Source organism: Rana temporaria, chromosome 1 (assembly GCF_905171775.1).
Source record: "Rana temporaria chromosome 1, aRanTem1.1, whole genome shotgun sequence".
In the NCBI taxonomy this organism is placed as follows: Eukaryota; Metazoa; Chordata; class Amphibia; order Anura; family Ranidae; genus Rana; species Rana temporaria.
Genome location: NC_053489.1, coordinates 578044696 through 578058319, shown reverse-complemented (window position 1 = coordinate 578058319; position 13624 = coordinate 578044696). Strand labels below are relative to the sequence as shown.

At 41.5% G+C, this 13624-nt stretch overlaps 1 protein-coding gene across 3 annotated transcripts in view; it reads left to right on the top strand.

Annotated features, from left to right (window-relative positions):
- Positions 1 to 13624, top strand: part of FIP1L1 (factor interacting with PAPOLA and CPSF1) — a 115007-nt gene that overhangs the window by 39762 nt on the left and 61621 nt on the right. For all 3 annotated transcript variants that reach the window (XM_040334868.1, XM_040334860.1, XM_040334853.1), the window contains exon 11: positions 3393 to 3440. In XM_040334868.1, coding sequence (XP_040190802.1) covers positions 3393 to 3440 — 48 coding nt within the window. The remainder of the gene's footprint in view (positions 1 to 3392; positions 3441 to 13624) is intronic.

The following is a 13624-nucleotide window of genomic DNA, read 5'->3' as shown; positions in this document are numbered from 1 at the left end:
GCATGGACATTCTTTGGGTTTAAAATTTTAGCCATTTGTAGAAGTGTGAAATATTATATATATATTTTTTTTTTATTCATCCGATTGTTAACACTTGATCACTTAAGCCAGTCCTTCTGGAGCTTCTCTTCATGATACTAGTCTTTATTTAAAGTTTACTTTTTGACTAACAATTTGAATAGGTACAATGGATATAAAAAATCTACACACCACTGTTAAAATGTCTGGTTTCTGTGATGTAAAAAAAAAGACAAATAAATTAACTTCAGAACTATAAACTGTACAGCTCAATTGAAAAATATAAATAATGTGGTTGCATAAGTGTGCACACCCTCTTAAAGCTGGGGCTGCTTTATTAATTTTGAACACAGTTACAATCACATTCATACTCATGTTAAATAGGAGTTGGTACACACCTACCATCATTTTTAAAGTGCCTCTGATTAATCCCAAATAAAGTTCAGCTGTTCTAGTAGGTCTTTCCTGACATTTTCTTAGTCGCATTCTACAGCAAAATCCATGGTCCACAGAGAGCTTCCAAAGCATCACAAGGATTTCATTGTTAAAAGGTATCAGTCGGGAGAAGGGTACAAAAGTTTCCAAGGCATTAGATATACCATGGAACACAGTGAAGACGGTAGTCATCAAGTAGAGAAAATATGGCATAACAGTGACATTACCAAGAACTGCACGTCCCTCCAAAATTGATGAAAAGACGAGAATAAAACAGGTCTGGGAGGCTGCCAAGAGGACTACAGGAAACATTAAAGGAGCTGCAGGATTATCTGGCTGTGGTACATGTGACAACAATCTCCCGTATTCTTCATATGTCTGGGCTATGGCAAGTGGCAAGACAAAAGCCTTTTCTTACGAAGAAAAAAATCCAAGCCCAGCTAAATTTTGCAAGAACACATCTAAAGTCTCCCAAAAGCATATGGGAAAGTGTGTTATGATCTGATGAAAAAACCAAGGTTGAACTTTTTGGCCATAATTCCAAAAGATATGTTTAGCACAAACACTGCACATCCCCAAAAAAACACCATACCCACAGTGAAGCATGGTGGTGGCAGCAGCATGAACACGAAGAGGAACTTCATCTTTTAGCGTGACAACGACCCAAAGCATACATCCAAGTCGACAAATTAATTGACTTCACCAGAAGATGATTAAAGTTTTGTTATGGCTCAACAATAGCCCAGACCTGAATTAGATTGCAAATCTGTGATTTGAAGAGGACTGTGCACAGGAGATGCCCTCGCAATCTGACCGGATTGGAGTGTTTTTTTTATTTTTATTTATTTTTTTAAAGAAGAGTGGGCAAAATATAAGTCAATATGTGCCATGCTGATAGACTCATACCCCAAAAGACTGAGTGCTGTAATAAAATCAAAAGGAGATTTAACAATATATTAGTTTAAGGGTGTGCACACTCATGCACCCATATTTTTATTTTATTTTTTTCACTTCCCTCCACCTAAAGATTTTAGTTGTTCAATTGAGTTGTACAGTTTATAGGTCACATTAACCGGTTAAGACCTGGACCATTATGCAGGTTAAGGACCTGGCCCTTTTTTAACTGACAATTGCGCGGTCGTGCGACGTGGCTCCCAAACAAAATTGGCGTCCCCACAAATAGAGCTTTCTTTTGGTGGTACTTGATCATCTCCTTCGATTCTTATTTTTTGCGCTATAAACAAAAATAGTGTGACAATTTTCAAAAAAAAAATTTTTCTCATGACTGCGACATTATGACGGACACATCGGACACTTTTGACACATTTTTGGGACCATTTTCACAGCGAAAAAGTGCTATAAAAATGCACTGATTACTGTTAAAATGGCAGTGAAGGGGTTAACCACTAAGGGGCGCTGTAGGGGTTAAGTGTGATCTAATGTGTTTCTTACTGAAGGGAGTCGTGGCTGGACGTGTGACGTCACTGATCGTCGTTCCCTATGACAGGGAACAGACGATCACTGATACTGCCACAGAAAAGAACGGGGAAGGTTTGTTTACACTTGCCTCTCCCCGTTCTTCAGCTCCTGTGACCCGATCGCGGGACACCGGCGGCGATCGGGGCCCGGTCACGGAGCTTCGGAACCGGGTCGCGCCCCAAGGCTAGGTTCTTAAAGGGGACGTGCATTTACGCCTTTGTGACCAGCAGTGCCATACTGTCAACGTCTATCGTCGTGCGGCGGTCCTTAAGTGGTTAAAGGTGAAAAAAGTTCTGAAATGATTTCATCTTTGTCTTTTTTTTTTTTTTTTTTATATCCACTGTATATTTTTGATTATTAACAGATATAATATAATAACTGAAGAACAAGAGGCTCATATTAACTAGCACATCTCGGATTCTTATGTTCATTTGCTAACCTGTGCTGCAGATATCACTGGTTGCCATATTTGTGGTGAATATCCAATTGAAATTTTGCTGTGTATAGCAGTTTGATTCTTCTGAAACATGATTACGTTCAGAAGAAGATCCTATTTGTGTCAGCGCCTTATGATCTACAGACCCCCATGTAAGAGCAGGTTTCTGACATTCTACTATTCATATAAATCAGTACAGTACTGCTGTACATCTGTAGCAAACCATGCAGGCCTGAGGCTTTGGCTCCCCGCGGGCCTTGTTTTATTTGTGCTGCAGCCATGGCTTTATCTTCAAAGGCGCTCCAAAAATAGCACTGTGCCATACCTCCCCTGTTCAGTTGGGGGGAGGGGGGGGGGGAAGTCACAGTTGTACCTCATATTAGCTAGAAGACTTCGCCAAAAATCAAGAATTGCAAATATAAAACATCCTGTGGAAGTTCTTTGGAAAGGAGAAGCTGCTTTGAAGTCTTCATCATTGACTGTATTTTTTTCCTTCTGAAGCTCATTGCAAGAGAAACTCTCCTTTATTCATTCCAGCAAGGTGACCTAGGATTTCCATTTAACACCTTCCTTGCCATGCAGCTGTTTCTGGGTCACCCAAGCCTCTAACATCTGGGCTTTTTTATTATGAGTAGTATAAGCAGCGTATGCATTTTGCTGTGCTGGCAGAAACACGTCTAGCTTTGTAATGTGTGGTTGTGTTGAGCATTGCTTAGATTAAAGCATAAGTCGCAGAAAACGGTTCCCAGGCTACATTGCCTCTCTAATTGTGTGATTGTTTTAAAAATGGATGCAGATGTGGCATCTGTGCAAGAACTTAATGGTGTTTTAATAACTTAGTTATCCTTTTGCATATTATCAGAGCATCCACTGAGCATCTCCGCAACCGATTCTTGCCTCAATCTCTGGAATGTGCTTTTATTTCACGCTACTTGCAGCCATCAGTGTTATCTTGCCAGTAATTATGTAATGATGGGTACCAAGTGACTATGTAAATCATGCCATTATTTCCCCTTTCTTCTAGGATCTGGGATGCAGTTATCTTTCTCCATGCAAAAACCATCTAGATATGGTATAGTGAATTTTGCTAATGCTAATGAATATATAGAGTTATCTTGATTTTAACATGGGAATATAAATGGCTGTCGATCATACAGATAAGGGTGTCGCATAGTGATTGTTATGTTGACTTGAATGTGTGTGTTGTGTAAGCCAAATGAATCAAGATTCCAAGTATCATTAGTGTTTACCTGCCAAGTCATTTTTTTTTTTTTCAATGTATTTTTCCCTACATATGTGTTGACAGTACAATGCAGGCTATTTTATTTGTGCTTTTGAAATACGGTGTTAATTGCTTACATACATTATTATTTCTGTTTTTAATAATTCTATAATTGGGTCTGAAAATGCATAATATGTCTTATTTGCTCCTGCCAGGTTGCTAGCATATTTTGTGCAAGGTATTGTCTACTCATTGCTGACATCTTGCTAGACACTAGATGCCACTTTCTAAGCTTTCACTTCTCATTGCCCATCAAAGTATTGTTTAATACCTACATCAAATGTTTAGTTTGGATACCATAGTGGTCATCATTTCCCTTTTGAATTATTTTTGGGCCTCTCTGTGTACATATAGGGGCTATCTGGACAGATTTTACGGTTTGTAATAACTTGAAGATACTAACCAGTATAGTATTTGTGTATATATTTTTGTTTAACCACTTAAGCCCCGGACCATATTGCTGCCTAAAGACCCAAGGGGTTTTTACAGTTCGGGACTGCGTCGCTTTAACAGACAATTGCGCGGTCGTGCGACGTGGCTCCCAAACAAAATTGGCGTCCTTTTTTCCCCACAAATAGAGCTTTCTTTTGGTGGTATTTGATCACCTCTGCTGTTTTTATTTTTTGCGCTATAAACAAAAATAGAGCGACAATTTTGAAAAAAATGCAATATTTTTTACTTTTTGCTGTAATAAATATCCCCCAAAAACATATATAAATTTTTATTTTTCCTCAGTTTAGGCCGATACGTATTCTTCTACCTATTTTTGGTAAAAAAATCGCAATAATCGTTTATCGGTTGGTTTGCGCAAAATTTATAGCGTTTACAAAATAGGGGATAGTTTTTTTGCATTTTTTTATTTTTTATTATTTTTTTTACTACTAATGGCGGCGATCAGCGATTTTTTTTTCGTGACTGCGACATTATGGCGGACACTTCGGACAATTTTGACACATTTTTGGGACCATTGTCATTTTCACAGCAAAAAATGCATTTAAATTGCATTCTTTATTGTGAAAATGACAGTTGCAGTTTGGGAGTTAAACACAGGGGGCGCTGTAACATTTAGGGATCACTGTGTGTGTGTGTTTACTAGTGTAGGGGGTGTGGCTGTAGGAATGACATCATCGATCGGATCTCCCCTATAAAGGGGATCACCCGATCGATGCGCTGCCACAGGGAAGCCGTGTTTACACATGGCTCTCCCCGTTCTTCAGCTCCGGGGAGCGATCGCGACTAAAAACAAATAGCCGCGCCGTCGTCCCGGATCGCTCCCCGAGCGGACCCGACCTCCGCATGTACCGGGGGGGGGGGGTCTTTCTTATTACCGTTTGTGCAGTCTGTAGCTCCACCCCAGGCTGAAGCCCAAATTATGGGCATTCTGATGGTGTTACAGCCAGCACTGAGCCTTTGCTGTTCAGTGTGCATACAGCTAGTGCAATCCTAGCACCCTCCACCTTTGAAAGCTGCAAAAATATGCAGATCTGCCCAGTGCCAGTGTGCATTTTTTTTTCTGCACAGTGTTTTCCATGTATTCCAATGGCTCTAGTTCACATCATGCAGTCAATTTCTGATGCAGAAATTGACCAGAAACTGACTGCATGATGTGAACTAGAGCCATTGGTATACATGGAAAACACTGTGCGTGCATTTTATGCAGAAAAAAAAGCACACCGAACTGAACTTAACTGCGTCTGCTGTGAACTGGCCCTACTCTATTTCCCCGTCCCACTTCTTTCGCCAGTGTGAACTGGCCCTAAAGGAGGAAAAGGAGAAACCATAAATAAAGCCAAAACTAGTAAGTCAGAAACTGGCCTTCAAACAGTAATGTGATATTAATATATACATCAGAGGGAAGGAAAACCACTCACAAAGGTCTCTATCAAATGGCTTAAGCCAACAGGAGCCCCCAAAGACACTAATAGGGGGTACTAATACACTGAAGACTGGATTACCTATAACTTGATAAAGGTAGGCAGCGGCTGCAGACAACTATTAAAAGAAAGTAGTGGGGGGGCATTTCACTGAGGCTTCAGTTCTGTACTCATGTCGGCTACTTGGTACACAGAGTACAGTTGTAATTGTTGGCAGCTCGTGCTGTGAATAATCACTCTGGTGAGCAACCTGGTCACTTAAAAAAAATCCAAGCCCACAATAACCCTCTCCAGCTCCTGCACTAGATTTAGCAATTTTTTTTTATCCTCTGGTGAGATTTCTTCTTTAGGAAAAAGAGTAAGGATGAAATGCATAATGCTTGTGTATGACCATTGTGACTTTAATGGTCTAATTGTTGCCTGCACAGATTTTCCACAGTCAGTGAAGGTTTCAAAAGTGTACAGTGTCTTGAAAAATTATTCATACCCCATTAAAATTTTCCACATTTTGTCATGTTACAACCAAAACCATACATTTTTTCTGGGATTTTGTGACCAGCACAAAGTGGCACATAATTGTGAAGTAAAAGGAAAATGATAAATGGCTTTTCAAATAAATATCTGAAAGTGCGGTGTGCATTTGTATTGAGCCCCCTTTACTGTGATGCCCTTAATTTTAAAATCTAGTGGAACCAGTTGCCTCCAGAAGTCACCTAATTAGTAAATGGATAAACACACACACCAGTAAAGCACACTACAAGGTCCAGCCCAACACAGTCTATGGTATCGGCATGGCGAGGACAAATTTTCATTCCAACATGCAAGGGTCCTGCAGCTTGCCAGATAAAGATATGTGAAAATCAAAGGAGCTTAAACAACAAAGATGGCAGCATGAGATCATGCTAAAATCTTGATAATCAGCATAAATGGCAGATGAAAAACACCACAGGATTATACGCAGTTTAATGGTTGCAAGGCTAAGCCTGTCATCTCCCTGATGCTGGCTAGGGGGGATAGAAGAGAATGGCAGCTGTCGGCCTGGAATTCACCAGTGTCCTGCACAAGCAGAGTCTACCTTGTGGCCTTTGTGTTTTGTGTGAACTGAGGGATAATGCGTTTCAGAGGTTTATTCCTCCTTTATCAAAAGTTGATAATTGCAGCGAAAGGTGGTTCTATAAAGTATTGACTCAGGAGGGGAGGATATTCATTTCTAAAAAAAAAAATTGAAAAGCATTTATCATTTTTCTTCCACTTCGCAATTATGTGCCACTTTGTATTGGTCTATGGCAAAAATCCCATTAAAATACATTTGTTTTTGGTTGCAACGTGACAAAACGTGAAAAACATTCAGGGGGTATGAATACTTTTTCAAGGCGCTGTAAATGTGGCTGTGTGTAGTATTCAACAGGAACACTCATAACTCATGCTTTCGCTTGGTTTGTGAACACCTAAAGACACATTCTAGTTGGTTGGTATCCAGTGAGTAGTGGGCCAGCTTATACATGATGTATTTGCTTTTGATTTATAGTGAATGTTTCAAAATTCATTACTGACACTAAATATAATCTGTATAAAAGTATGCTGACAAAAAGCTACAGCATGTAAACTTTGCAGCACTTGAGATATATCATTTCATGTGAAGCTCTTTCAGTGAGTATCAGCCATATTGGAGAAGAGGAAGGTTGTCTATAGCAGTGTTTCCCAACTGCAGTCCTCAAGGCGCCCCAACAGGTCATGTTTTCATGAAACGGCTGTGGTAATTACCAAGGCAGTGAAACTGATCAAATCACCTGTGCAAAATGACAAGCCTGAAAACATGACCTGTTTGGGCGCCTTGAGGACTGCAGTTGAGAAATACTAGTCTACACTGCCATTGACACTGTAGTGAATACTAGATAGGATGGTAGTGTATGTAGTTCAAATTCGTTTCCCAAAATCTTTTTTTTTTTTTCGGTAAAAATTGGCTTTTTATATAAATATTTTTTATGTAACTGCAAGGATTTGTTTTTTCTAGCGGTTTATTAATCCAACATCTTTTACTTTAGGTTTGCTGGTCTTTTTTAAATCCCTCATGGCCTGGCTTGTTTTTATAACTTTTGGGGTTTGCATATTAAGCAACATTGGTTGGAATTTTTTTCAACTGAACATTTAGCCATAATGGAGTCTGTGCTTCTGATAATTTCCCTTATTGCCAGACTTCTTTAATTCAGGGACCTACATAGAATTTGTAGCGTTTCTGAACAGTATATGGTCCATTTCAATTCTTTCTTGGGGACATGAATTTACAAGTGACTTGGGCTATGGAGTTCTTCAAACATTTTGTTTAAGCTCATAGAAAAGTCTGGTAAACTCATGCTGCTTGGAAGATTTTAATATTTCGATTTTTGCACAATTCCTAATCTAACCTGATCTTTTATATTTATTCAGGATGTGTTTTTTTTTGGCATGTGCATGAGCAAACGCTGCAAATTGGATATCGCTCTGAATTCTGACGTTTTTAATGAAAGCTAACAACGGTCATATTTCGTTAGTAGTAGTTAAAGCGCACCTATCATAATGATTTATAATAACATAACTAGTGGGAACCTCAACAACTCATACAGTATGTATTGTCTAAACCGTTATACAGAGTAGCCAGTTGGATCATCTGATTCTTCAGCTATGATCAAACAAATGGATGATGGCAGTCAGCAGATCACGGGCACATGCTGTATTGTAGCAGATGTTTAACGTTTGGGGGGGGGGGAATATATATATATATATATATAATATATATATATATATATATATATATATATATATATATATATATATATATATATATATATATATATATCTCTCATTTTCGCAGTGCATACACATTTGTTTATTTAAAGATGCAGCAAGTACAGAACAATACCCCCTTCATGTGCAAAAAATCCACTCTGCTCTTAAAGGGGTTGTAAAGGATCATTTTTTATTTTCTAAATAGGTTCCTTTAAGCTAGTGCATTGTTGGTTCACTTACCTTTTCCTTCGATTTCCCTTCTGAATGTTTTTTTTTTTCTTTGTCTTAATTTTTCACTTCCTGTTTCTCCTCAGTAAGCTTGCCCCCATCATCCGAGCCGTTCTGGCTGGGGATTGGTCAGCCAGAACAGCTTACTGAGGAGAAACAGGAAGTGAGAAATTCAGACAAAGAAAAAAAACATTTAGAAGGGAAATCGAAGGAAAAGGTAAGTAAAACAACAATGCACTAGCTTTAAAGGAACCTATTAACTACTAGCCGACCAGCCGCCGTCATTCTACGGCGGCAGGTCGGCTCTCCTGGGCGAGAGCCCGTAGCTATACGGCGGCCCTTTGAGCGGCCACTAGGGGCGCGTGCGCGCCCCCTGCTCGCCCCCGACTCCCGTGCGTGTGCCCGGCGGGCTCGATCGCCGCCGGGCACCCGCGATTGCTCGTTACAGAGCGGGGACCAGCTCCCGGTCCTGTCAGGGGGGGAAATGCTGATCTTCTGGTTTAGTTGAACCATGGCCTCGGCAGTGGGCATATGTTGGCCATCAGGGAGAAACTAAAAATCTTGCCACACCGAGAGGTAGAGCAGGATTCTGTACTGGGTAGAACTTTGTGTTAAACCTTGTCGGCCGTTTACATACCTGGTGTGGACCATTGCCAAGCAGGCTTTCTCAGTAGGCAGGGAGTGGTCCATATACCCAGAGTTGTTACAAGACCTGTGTCTCACATGAGGCCACATGTGAATCTCCTGGCTTTCAGGTTCAACACGTTGTTTTGTCTCCAGGTACAGGAAGCACTGTGGCTTTGTGGCATCTGTACACCATGATAATTGATATCCTTTTCCTCACAGGTCTCCTGTCTCAAGGACAAATATTTTTTAGCATACGCTTGATGGTGGCTGATTTTAACTGCATGACTGTTGAAGCCAAATCAGGGGCATCTCTACATCTGAAATTTTGGTGATGTTAAAAACCTAGGAAGTGTTTTTCTCACAGGGTTTATCATTGCGCACAAAAGACATGTTGCCTATGGGAAAAATCCTCCTCTTGCTAAAGTTGGATCTGGAGAAGCATTTGGCCCTCAGCACCATTTAAGGGTCAGGTCTTTGCTCTTGATATAGTAATTTACTTCTGTACTCTCACAATGTGGTCTTCATTGTAGCTATTACCTCTGCAAAGAATAGTTTCTGGTTTAGCACAATGTGATGTCGAAGACCAGAACTTCCTTCCCACCTAATGTAGTTTAGCCTTTTTAACCTCCATTCCATTTTGGTTCAGGCTGCAAAATGGCTGTAAAAATCTCTCAGCTATTCTTTCAGAAAGATTGATTCCCTATTAGAGTACGCCAATTCTGTCAAGACATACTCGAAGATCTGTAAATACTTCTTGGGTTTTGAGGCTACCATTCCCCAGTTTTGCATGGTTATTATCTGGTCCTTTGTTCAACCCTTCTATAAGTTTTATCAGGTGAATGTTCAGGCCTCATGTGATGGCAGCTTTGGCCGTGAGGTCCTACAGGCAGGTGTTTATCTCCTGTGTTGCCTACCCCTCTATTAGACTGCTTTTGAACATTCCAAAGGTTTAAGAATTCCTGTGTGCCTTAGTGGACTAGTAAGAAGAAAATGGGTTTCTTTTGCTCACAGAAAAATCCTTTTCTTGAAGTCCATTGAGGGACACAGTTCCCATCCCTCTTTGCTTATGATCATGCTTTCGGTACTCCTTTGCTACAAAACGAAGGCATACTGGTAGTAGCTGGGATTATCCTGGGCTAACTAATTTTATGTTTACCAGCATTTAAAAATTCTCTAGGTGGCAGTATAACCCCGAAGGTTTAAAATGACCTGTGTGCTTCAATAGATTCAAGGAACATAATTTTACGGTGATTGCAAACATTCATTATTAAATAAATAAAATGCCCAAAGCTCATTGACTGAGGCCCTTAAAATGGCTACTTATCTCTTGCCAAAAGTTCAGATATGTAAGGAGCATTTCTATGAGAGAGAGCACATCCTGTCCCACAATTGCAGCCTGCTTACCTCTCATTTCTTGCATGGAAATTTACTTCAGAGCAGACGTGGTTTGTCACAATACAGGCAGTGGCATCTAAGGGTGCAGAGGTAAGTATGTACAGTAAAACCTTGGATTGCAAGCTTAATTTTGTTCCAAAAACATGCTTGTAATCCAAAGCACTTGTATATCAAACCAAATTTCTCCATAAGAAATATTGGAAACTCAAATGATTTGTTCCACAACCATTTATTTATAGGTCCTTCAGTTTAAAGTCAATATAAAAATGATAGCAATGTGATAGGTTGTGTAACCATAATATGTTCATCCACAAATGGAAGTCTCCACAAGGGGATTAGAAGCAAAATCCAGTAGGAGCCGCAGAGTATACAAGAGGAGAGGAGCCTCTGAGTGTAGCAATGTGGTTACATTTAATTAAGGTACAATATTTAGCAACTCACATGGTTGATTAAAAGAGGCACATCTAAGTATGCAGGCATCTAGGGTAAAGCTGTCGATTTGAACCGCTCCTGGATCGCAGTGTGGAAGGGACGACGTCGATGGCGGAGCAGAGGATGGTCCATGTCAGTGTTTCCCAACTCCAGTCCTCAAGGCACACCAACAGGTCATGTTTTCAGGCTTTCCATTATTTTGCACAGGTGATTTGATCAGTTTCACTGCCTTAGTAATTACCACAGCCGTTTCATCTGAGGGAAATCCTGAAAACATGACCTGTTGGTGTGCCTTGAGGACTGGAGTTGGGAAACACTGGTCTATGTGAACAGCTTTACCCCGAATGCCTGAATACTTAGATGTGCCTGTTTTAATCATCAACCATGTGAGTTGCCTAATGTTGTACCTTCATTAAATGAAACCATATTGATACACCTAGGGGCGCCTCTCTTCTCTTTTTATACTTGCGACATGACGCTACTTGTATATCAAGACATTGCTTGTATTCCAAGTCAAAATTTAAAAATGTATCTTGTCTTGCAAAACATTCTCAAACCAAGGTTTTACCTTACTTATTGCTATTATAATGTCCAAGTGAAGACTGTAAATTGGTATAAAGGGTATGCTATTTTATTTTTTATGAATAGGTGCACTTTAAGTCTATGTACCGTTTGTTTACTTGCAGTATAAAGCAGAAACAGAGTGTTCCACTTATGATCCTGTGTAGAAATAATAATCTTTGATTTTCTTTATCGTTACATCACGGGACACAGAGCGGCATTCATTACTATATGGGTTATATGGAGTACCTTCAGGTGTAGACACTGGCAATCTTCAAACAGGAAATGCCCCTCCCTATATAACCCCCTCCCATAGGAGGAGTACCTCAGTTTTTACGCCAGTGTCTTAGGTGTTAGTCATGGTTTAGCTTGCCTCCGCATCCTTGGGATTAGGTGAGCTACCGGTTCTGTCCAAAAAAGCCTGCGCGCTAAAGTGGTCAGTAACCGGACCCCAAACCCTTGGGGTATAGCCCATAATGCTTTCTTTTTAAGAGAGCTGGACCCTGGGCCCAGAACTTAGAAAACCTTTGGGGCGCCTAATGTTTTCTGTTTGCCAGGGTGCTGTATGGGCCCAGGACAGTGGATCCTTCATGGAAGAAGAAGGTTCCCAGGGCCTGAAGGTCTAGACATCCCCACGGAGATGGGGGAAGATTGGACCTCTTGCTTGGCAAAGTCCTGCGGCATGGAGCAGGTAAGTAAGGGGAAAAAACCTGCGGGGCTTGGCTCTTAGCAAGTTTTTTCTGGGAGGTCACAGGGGACATGCCTAAAGGTTATGCATTGCATCTGGCAAACCAGTCACATATCATGAAGATAGGATGGCTCTATATGTTATATTTCCCCATAAAAAGTGACCTCCCTGGTAGTGTTGCAAAAGCTGTGAGTGGGGCCTTTTATGTACAAGTGTATGTGTGTGTCAGAGAGCTATGCTTACCTGCAAGCCTCCAGGCGATGCTCTATCCAGTCCTCTCCCTCATGCCTGCAAGGCAGGCAAAACGCTGACCTCCTCGTGTGTTCCAGGCCTGCGGCTGCAGGAACAGAGAGGCCCTTCCTCCCAACCCCCCCCCCCCCGTCGGCGGGCGCGCGCGCGCGGTGCGCGTGCACGTGTTATAGACGCATTTGGCGCCGTTTTAGCTGGGGGGGAAGGGCGGGTCAGTGGTTTAAAGGAAGGGGCGGCCCTTCCTTAGATGCCACAGCTCATTCATTTCTCTGGCTTAAGGGAGGAAGGACTGGAGTGAAGCACGGGGCGCTGAGGACACACAGTGGCCAGAAAGAATACTACAGTCTTCAGAAGATTGTGGTTTAGCCTAGGAATAGGCTGGTTTTCTTTTCCATCTCATAGTCTTTTCTTTGACAATACTACTCAGGGGGATGGAATGTTTTTTCTTGCCTAGATTAAAAAAAAAAAAGAAAAAAAAAAAAAAAAGAAGAAAAGTTTTTCTTTGAAAAAAAAAAAAAAAAAAAGGTGTCATCTAGGGTAGAGGAAACATTTTTTATTCCCCAAACAGGTGTTTGGGCATTTAACTATTATAAGTCCCAGGTACCAATAAGTAGCAGGTGTACCTCGGTATTGTACCATGGCATCAAGAGCAGAGGGTACAAAAGGTGGGGATTCCCCCGCAGAATCTGAGGTCTCGGATAGAGCTATGCCGCTGCTTTCCCCACAGGGAGCCTTTGGGCCATCGGGGTCTGGGGCTAGAGCTGACGCGAGTCAACCCAACCCTAAGGTGGTCACGGAGGAGGTGTTACTCGCCTCTTTAAATGAGATGCGGAGAAGCATGGGAGAAATGATAGCCGCAGCCATGCGGGGTAGTAAGCGGAATAGATCTCCGTCACCCGTGCGCGGACCCTCGGAAGAGGAGGTCCTTTCCTCTGGGGAATTGGACCTCTTGGACAGAGACCAGGTAGGTTCAGGGATCGAAGATCCGGATACAGAGGAGTCTGGGGCAGTCTCCCTGAGGGAGAGCTGGTGGATTCAGGGCTTGACGGACTTGGTCCATAAGGCATTCAACCTACCTGTACCAGATCTCCAGGTATCCACGGTTTCAGCTTTGGGCTCACTGAGGGCGCCTCAAAGCAGTGCTGTGTTTCCGA